At 39.2% G+C, this 9,400-nt stretch overlaps 1 protein-coding gene and 1 pseudogene across 1 annotated transcript; both read right to left on the bottom strand.

The window, feature by feature from the left end:
- Positions 1 to 682: 682 nt before the first annotated feature.
- On the bottom strand, positions 683 to 2,035 carry LOC100265261 (protein SUPPRESSOR OF K(+) TRANSPORT GROWTH DEFECT 1-like; annotated as a pseudogene).
- On the bottom strand, positions 1,262 to 4,598 carry LOC104877678 (kinesin-like protein KIN-10B). The gene is made up of 2 exons (XM_059735119.1): positions 4,514 to 4,598; positions 1,262 to 4,367 (listed from the first exon to the last, which is right to left on the bottom strand). Exons 1-2 carry the CDS (start codon positions 4,596 to 4,598, stop codon positions 3,205 to 3,207), a joined length of 1,248 nt encoding a protein of 415 aa, XP_059591102.1. The 3' UTR covers positions 1,262 to 3,204.
- Between the last annotated feature and the right edge of the window lie 4,802 nt (positions 4,599 to 9,400).

The raw sequence follows: 9,400 nt of genomic DNA on the forward strand, positions 1-9,400 counted from the left end.
GGCATACTGCATTGATAAGATTGAATTTTCGAAGTTTCAACTGAAATGTCTTAGGCGTTAGTTGGAAGTTATGAGGTGGCACACATGGATGGGTAGCGGACGAGATAATGCTTGAATTCCTTTGAACATTTCATTTCAATAGTTGAAGAGAAACGTGTTTTCGAATAACTCTTTTGCACTATAGATCAACTCGACCAATATTCTGTAAAGCTGAACATTTATCAATAACTGCATCGGACGCCTCACAACACTCCACTGCATTATGGAACAAACCAGTTACCCCGGTTCTCGTCATTGACCATATCCAATCATTGAGACTCCCCGAATCACTATGCATAGGAGAGCCAGCATGCGCTGAGGACAGCTTCACACACTCAATAATAAAATTCCTTGCATTCAGATTCATACATCTTTCTATAGGACTTGTAAAACTATTATTGAAAGTGAAAGGCCCAGGTTGCTTTCAGATGATGTTAAGGGAACCTCTTCTCATAGATCCGGTGGAAATATATTAATTACTGAGACAATATCCATTTCAGCTGGTTGACTTTCCAGTTCCTGTGATTGATGCAGCCCTTGTGCTTGAAAGTAAAATACCACAATATCGCTCAAGTTGAACATTAGATAATAGAATAGGAAGCCAATACTCAACAAATCTAGAAGAATCTGACTTGCAATCATATGCAGTAAACTGTGACAAACTCTCTTTTAATTTACTATCATGGTCATCGTAGTCAATTTTCGTAACATTGCCGCTATTTACATTATCGCCAGAGTCAAGACATGACAGGAGATTCACAAACTCCAACGTATTCTCCTTTATCTAACCACTGAAAAGAAGAAGCCTTAAATCAGCCACAAACATCTTATATTCTGCGAAGTGTGATAAAAATTGGGGTGTTGACCTTCATCAATTATGGCAGCTTCCCACTTTGATTCATATCTCCATTCACTCTATCATTGACATTGAAAATTGGGTGTGAAATCTTTGCAAGGGTAGTAGATGGCACATTGGCAAAATGATCAAAGTCAAGAAGGTAAGCTGCCACTTCTCTGTTCCGCCTTAAAGATTTCAACTATGTGATGGCGTGATGTATTTGATTCTCTACTAGAGAAAAAGAACAAGATCTGCTTTATTAACTGTTGGTCTCTGTCTTGCTAGTACTTTTTCAAAATTAATCCTTGAGATGGGCGGAGGGAGGACCTTTGAAGCAAGGCTTTGCACTTCAATCTCCTGCAAAGTAACCTGAACAGCTCCGCGTTGAATAGGGTCACATGGGACCCAGATGCTATTGGAAGTTTTTACAAAGTAAGAAGCATCCTTAATTTTCAGAACAGGTTCAAATAGTACATTATTGACACAAACAGAAATATCTGAACCAGAGAATCCATCAGTTCTATAAGCCAGGTGTTCCAAATCACGTTCAGTCAAGTTATGAGGAGTGTCTCCTTAAACATGTGCTGCCTTGCTTTCAAATCTGGAAGAGGAATGTAGATTCGCTTGTCAAATCGCCGTCGGATGGCCTGATCCAGGGAATAGGGAGTGTTTGTGGCTGTAAGAACAAGAACTTTCTGATCATTGTGCCCTACACCCTGCATCTGAACAAGAAACTCGGTTTTAATACATCGGGAGGCTTCGCTCTCATTGCCTTCACCTCGTTGGCCAACATAAGGAATCAATTTCACCAATGAAAATGATGGAAGGAGCACTTTCACGAGCCATTTGAAACAGATTTGAGACTAGCTTTTCATTTTCACCCGTCCATTTTGAAACTAGATCAGATGAGGACATATTGAAAAATGTTGAGTCTGCTTCTGTTGCAACAGCTTTGGCTAAGTGTGACTTCCTGTTCCAGGTGGACTATATAATAAAAAATAAAAATAAAAACCTCCAGGGCCGTCTCTTCCCAGTAAAGAACTGTGGGAACTTAAAAGGCAATATGACAGCCTCTTATAGTGCCTGCTTGGCGCTCTCAAGCCCAGCCACATCACTCCACTGCACATTTGGCTTGCTCCGCATCATCCCCATCTCCATTCTTGGGCTGTCATATTCATCATTGTAAAGATTGCTTCCAGCATCTCATTTTGTTAAGCCAAACCATAAAATTTACCTTGAAGCTCCTCATATTTTCTTTTCAAATCATCACTTGGATTTGAGCTTGCCTGCACAACATCTTTCCAAGCATACATAACCACAAAACCAGCATCAGAGTATGACCCTCCCACTGAACTTTTCTGATCTCAATCAGTCATAGGCAAAGAGTTCCCAGTAATTGACCTTGCCAACCAATCAATGCAATCTGGAATAAGAGTGCTCCGGCAACTCTAGGTCTTCTAAGATCTCTTCTATTCTCTGAAGCACAGAATCTTTCAGAAGGAATGACTCTCTCAATGCAGTTGCTGTGTTGCGAATATATATGAAGGCTCAGATTCCAGGGCTTCCACAGTTTCTTACGATCAACTCTTCCTCTCCATACACACTGTGTGGTGACTGCCGCTTTCTTTAATCTCATATAATGCAAGTGAGCTAAGTATTTGCGACATTGACTTTGGATAGCAATTGCTGATCTTGTCTACCTCCTGGAGCGAAACTCATTACGAGCAGCCAAGCCACGCATACCTCTCTGAATGTAAAGAGCAGAGGAGCACAATTCTCTATAAGCTTTCATACGCAAATCTTTTTGGATCCTTAGAACAGAAACTTCTCTCCGCATATGGGGCAGGTCTTCTCTTCTCTTCAGAAATTTTCCTGAATCGACTTCCTCTCACAGCTATGCCCACAGACGATTGCAACTGGATTCAGAATCGGCAGCAACATTAGAGTTACTGACAATGGCAAGCTCTGATTCTTCATTACTCATCAATGACCTTGTTCTGGTTGCATCTTCAAATGTTGTCTTCAACTCAAAAGACTTGAGACCCCGAGCATGCTGTTCTGCATTTAGTCCCTCAGGTGCACTGCCTTGTGACTACAATGGATTGTGAAGGAGCTTCAGCTCCTATTTTTCAAAGATTTCAACAAATCTGTGATATCCAACTCTTAGCTGGAAACAGTGGTACTATCCTGATCACAAGCTAAGGTAGTTGCTACAATATTTACAGCAGCATCTTCACGGAGATTAGACTCGCATAGCTGCCTGAACCTACCTGGACTGTACCAATCTGTTGAGCAGATACTAAGCCTCTCAAAGTAGAAGAACTCTTCTATGCTAGGTAATGGATCCCAGTATATGAAATGAAACAGAGCCTTAAAAACTGAAGCTTCCAAGTATACAGCTTCAGAATCTTCTTGTCATTTGCCAATGCATCATCAGGTAAAATTGTATTTGTTTCTGAGGCACTCCCATCCCCACCAGCCTTGAACTCTTCTTCTGTATTGTTGGTATTGTTCTCAGCAGCAAAGTTGAAACGCTCTGTGCCAGAATCAACTGAATCTCCATTGTAGAATAAATCTCTGTGCTGCACAGAAAGAACCCTTTCTTTAGCATTAGAAGCACCTTGGTTTGTAATAGCCTTTGCTTTTGTGGAGCTGTGACATGGACAGGGCTTCTTCAAAGAGCTCAAAGAACTAGGAGCTTTGCTCATAAGAGATGAACCAAGTGCCCTCATTCTTTCTGCACTCTTTGTCTTTCCTTTTGATTCAAGCCAGGCACGCAATTTCGCCTCCATGTCAACTTTAACATTTGGAGTATCTTGTTTTTGAGCTGATGGAACAGAGTTAGATATGTGGCGCGACCGTGCAGCCAAGCTGACCGTATGAACAGATTCTTGGTACTCTCCTGGATTCAGACAAGCAACCATCAATGCACGGCTGGTTCCTCCAAGGGAATCTTGCAGTATCCGGGTCAGTTTATTTTCTCTGTATGGTACTCGGGGCTTGTTATTGTTAAAGGCATAAATCACATTTGATAAGACAAATAAGGACTGGTTGATCTTAGCTCTCTCTTGGAGACGTATCCCTTCATTGCAGGTTCTTCTGTTGTCTTCATTACCTGCTAAATCGATGAGGTTCAACTTCCAAGTAACAACAGCATCGGAGCCATCATCACAAGGAGTGGAAACAGATATCACAAGGACTCCATGGCTTCTGCTAGAGACATCATTAAGCCCTGTGTGTGCAACTTTTCTGCGCTGAATTCCACGAGAGAAGACCTCATAAAATTCAGACATGGAACTTATTGGGACACGATATAGGCCCTTTAGATGAATCTGCCCATCTTTGTCATCCAATATTGCAATTTCCTTTGCTTTGACTTCCAACAGATCATAACATCTGTCCATATAGACCTCATAATATGACATCTCTGCAGTGCTGGGTGACGATACTTTTGCCAACTGCCCAATGAAGAAGTGCAAAACAGAGAGATCTTCAGACTAGAGTGATTCTTTATCAATCGCATGCATGAGAAGAGCCATAAGTTTTATATTCTGATGCCTCACCATCCAGGAATAAACAATTCAAAACAGAATCCTCAAGGAAGAAACTAATCTGTATGCAGAATGCTTCTCTCACAGCCTTCTATAATGAAAACATCTCGTCTAAGATATTCCAGATTAACTCGATACACAATCCCAGAAACAAGGGGAACATCAAACATGTCACAGAAAGAAGTGAATCCCCAATTAAAAGAAAGCAAATCTCTTTTTCGTTGTATGAGCAAGGCTGACTCTTTGTGTTGAAACCTTCCACAGAGCCAAGGAAAACGAAAATAAAGATTAAGCAACCTTGAAGATTCCAACATACAGATATTCGGTGAAGAAGAAAAAGATTGCTCCTTTAGAGATAACATTTTATATCTCAGCGCATTTATGAATGACGCTGTGATCATTGGTGCCTTATTTTCCCTCAATCAGATACTCAGCGGTACCATTCTTGCTGGAATTAGAGACCGAGTTACGTTTTTGGGGAAGGCTTGACGCCATAGACCAGAATCCACTGAACCTCACAAGAAGATAACCCCAATGAAGACAGTCTGACAAACTCCGGCGCTGGAAAACCAATATTACGAGAACACGAGAGAGAATGAAGGAGTCATCTTTGGCTCTGATTCTCTCACTCTATTCCACCATGATGCTTCAATTTCAGAATCAATTTCTAGTTGGTATAAAGGACAATTTCTGAATTGATTTCCGTTGGATGAAACACAGGGTCCTCTCTATCCTTATCCTCTCCAAATTTCCACTCATATGAAACGTTTGTAGACAGCCACCAGGGAACCAGGAGGAATGATTCAAAACATGTATAGTGGAGAAACGAGGCAACGGGGAGAGAATAAACAGGAATAATAAAAAGAAAATCAGATAAAGCCACGTCTCATGATTTTTCAATGGGCTCAGGCTTGTGGGGAAGATCATGAACAGATTTGAGGCAAACAAATAAGCAATCAATATCAACAAAACAATTTGTGGCCCTTTGCGTCCACACCAAACAACACTACGTCAAATATTCTGAAACAAAAACACACGGAGAAATCGAACACGGGTAATAATTTCAAGAGTAACCAGCAACATACCTGGACAGCCTTGATTGCAATTGCTCTCTTCTCCAATTCCTTTGTGTTTTTCCTCCCTCAAAAATTCTCCAATGCGTGCTGCCCAAAAAGAATCTCCTCCTCTTAATCAAAAAAGCTCTCCCACATATATATATCACCTCCTAAATCCTAAATCCGTTCCGAAAGGAAAAAATCCCCTATTTTCTCTCTTCTTTTCTCCTTATCCTTTTTTAAATCTTCCAATTCAAAAGCAATCCTCATAATTTCAAATTCCTCTCCCAAACCTTCCAAGGAGAGTCCCGCCTTCCTTAAACTCCAATAGTAAGTTTCCTTGCAAAAACATGAAAATTTTCTAAGTTAAATAATTGAGTGAGCAGATAAGCAAGTAAATAAATTAGGAAACGGTTAAAATAAAATAAAATAAAATAAAATAAAACAAAACAAAATAAAAATAAAAATAATAAAATAAATAAAATAAAATAAAAATAAAAATAAATAAATAAATAAACCAATAAACAAAAGCCGAGCCCAAAAGCCATGTAACCATGCAAGTCATACAAGTCACACTGAAAATGTCCAAGTGGGTCAAGTGTGCCTAAACAGGCCTATGATGAAATTAAGTGGGCCTAGGGTGGTGCCTAATGGGCCAAGTGTATCTAAAAGCTATCCTAAAAAAAACAAGAAAAGCCTAAGTCTAAGTTAGGGCTGCCAAGGGTCACAATAAGGGATCAAATAATCCCTCAACCAAAGTCTCCGAGTTGACCCAGAGAAAGGTAAGTGGTATGAGTAGCCATGGGCCATCAAGGAACTACTATGGGGCACCGAAAACGAATTTAAAGACATGTGCTAAAGGGACAAAATTGAGGGTCTACAAGTAGTTATTATCTTTTAACTCAATTGGCATGCTAAGGACCCTTACAATCGTTTCTAATCAAATTGTGTTAAGTTTTGGTGTTTTTGATAGCTTTTTGATCACCAAAGTAATCTAAGATGAGGGAGAGCTTTATATAATCCATGGCAAAGCAAATGGAAGCTCATTTACATGAATAAATCCAAACTTTGGAGCTTCGTAGTCCTTTGCCAAAGCAAATCAAGAATGCAATGAGGAAAAAGAGAGAAATCTAACATGAAATTCAAGAGGACAGCAACTGTTGGACACATTTCGAGTACTTCCTGGAGTTCATTTCATGTATACTATATTTAGTTTCGAAGCTCGGGAAGTCAGAAGTCCAACGCTTCAAACGGTGTGCAAATTGGAGTTGAAACGAAGAAGTTATGGCTGTTTGAAGACAACTGCACAAAGCTGAGCGAAATGAGTTACGAAAATTTCGCAGGGTGTTTTGCAGCTGCGAAACCACCCCTTGGCACACGAGTGCCATTTCGCAGCTCCACCCCCTCATTTCACAGCTGTGAAATGGGCTGCGAAATGGCCGCGAAATTGGCCCTTGGCTACGAAATGGCCTCCAAGCTGTGAATCAAGTTGCAAATCATCTCCAAGTTGCGGAATCACCTCCAAGTTGTGAAATCACAAATTCAACTTGCAAAATCAAAGTTCAAACTTGGAAAATGGACAATTCAATGTGTGAATCACCTTGCGAAATCCACCTGTGCAATCTCAGATATTTGCAACCGACTTAGTTAGATTTTTTTCTCAAGATATTTTCTCCTTGTAATCAGTCAAAGATACTATTGGGATATTTCTTAGAAAATATCTTCTCTATATATATCTTTGAACCAATGTAAAGAATGACATCATATATCATATCATGTAATCCGACGAGAGGAGGATCAATAGTAAGAAATATATTTTACAGAGCACTTGCTCTGTTTTTCCTTCATATTTTTGTTTTCTCGTTATTTTTATTTCTAGCCAAACAAACTCTGAGGATGTTTCCTCAGAGGATGAGTGGCTAGGCTCTTTGTCTCTTGGAGTGAAGAAAGCCGGGTAAGTTTCCACATGCAAAATTGGAAGTTTTGTTGTTTCAGTTTTTAATGAAGAGAAAGTGTGACCCGTTAGTGGTTTTTATCTTTTTAGTTAACATAAAATTCCTTAAAATCACCTGGGCCAACACTTGGTAAGGGAAGTGGACTCTGTACATTGAGTTACACTAGTTTATCTCTTGCAAGCCTTTGGGAGGTGACTTTAAGGTAGGATTTTCTAGAATTGTCAACACTTGGTAAGCTTTTGGATTCTAAGGTGACATCCATTAATTATCTCTTGCGAGCTTGAGAAGGAAAATCCAAGGTTAATGATCACCTTGAATGGTAAATGCTAGGTGAGAGGCACAAGCCATTGCAAAATGCATTAGTGAGAGGGATTTAGTGTTTGAACCCATTAAGGGGAAGCATCTATACCACACCAGTTCGGGAAATAACTATATGTTAAATACCCAATGCGAGGAAAAGAAACAAATGATCGGAACTCTTTTTTTGTATGAGGAACCTGAGCCTAGTAATCTGAAACTCCAAGAAATGCTTTTCTTTATTAGTAATTTCAGTTACTATTATTTTTGGTTAGCTTAAAACCAATCATTTTTCAAACATCTTTATGTTTTCTTTTAAAGCTAACCTTGAAATGAAAAGGCACCAATTCAGTTTTGAATTAATATCAATTGTGAAGTGAAAACTCATCCCAGTGAACGACCCTAGAGCCACTATGCTATGCTAGCTGAGGCTATCCTAGTACATGGTGTAATAGGTTATAAATTTTGTTGATTACTCCCATTTGAGGACCGAAATCAAGGAACACCAGCTAGAGATGAATCAAATGGCATCATTGTCAGGGACCATTGAGAGGACATAAATCAGCTGATACACCAATTGGGAACGAATCATGGGTGTTCAAGAGGAAAAAAGGAATACCAGGAGTTAAAGAATCCAAGTATAAGGCAAGATTAGTTCCAAAGGGCTATAGTCAGATTCTAGGTATAGACTTCATTAATGTGTTTTCTCCAATTGTAAAGCATAGTTCGATTCGAGCTTTGCTTGGTATTGTGACCATTCATGATTTTGAGCTTGAAGAATTGGATGTATAGACAACATTCTTACATAGAGAACTTGAAGAGGACATCTACATGTAGCAACCTAAGGGTTTTATAGTTTTAGGAAAGGAGGACTATGTGTTTGTTGAAAAAGTCTCTCTATGGCCTGAAACAGTCACCTAGACAATGCTATAAGAGGTTTGACTCATTCTTGACCACTAATGATTTCAAAAGAAGCAATTATGATAGTTGTGTCTATTTTAAAATGAGTGATGATGGGTCATTTGTATGTCTACTCTTATATGTTGATGATATGTTAATAGCAATCAATGATAAGGGAGAAATAAGAAAGGTAAAAGTCTAACTCAATAAGGAGTTTGAGATGAAAGACTTAGGAGCGACAAAGAAAATACTTGGAATGAAGATTCTAAGAGACAAAAAGGCAGGTAAATTATACCTAAGTCAAAAATGGTACATTGAGAAAGTTTTTCACAGGTTCAATATGCAGAATGCCAAACCTGTTAGTACTCCATTAACGACTCGTTTCGAACTTTCATCTGCTTTATCTCCACAATTAGATGATGACGATGATTATATGTCAAGAGTTCCATATTCTAGTGCAGTAGGGTCTCTCATGTGGTTTGCTCATGCCCAGATTTATCATATGCGGTCAATAGATACATGGCAAATCCTGGTAAAAAACATTGGAAAATAATTCAATGGATTTTCATATACTTGCGTGGTTCTACTGATGTTTGTTTACATTTTGGGAGAACTAGAGATGGAGTTGTTGGGTATGTCGATTTTGATTTTATCAGTGATTTTGATAAAAGGAGATCTCTTACAAGGTATGTTTTTAATATTGGTGGTTGTGCTCTCAGTTGGAAATCTACTTTGAAGACTACAGTTGCTTTGTCTATTACTCAG

The sequence above is a fragment of the Vitis vinifera genome, chromosome 19, assembly GCF_030704535.1.
Source record: "Vitis vinifera cultivar Pinot Noir 40024 chromosome 19, ASM3070453v1".
Taxonomy (NCBI): Eukaryota; Viridiplantae; Streptophyta; class Magnoliopsida; order Vitales; family Vitaceae; genus Vitis; species Vitis vinifera.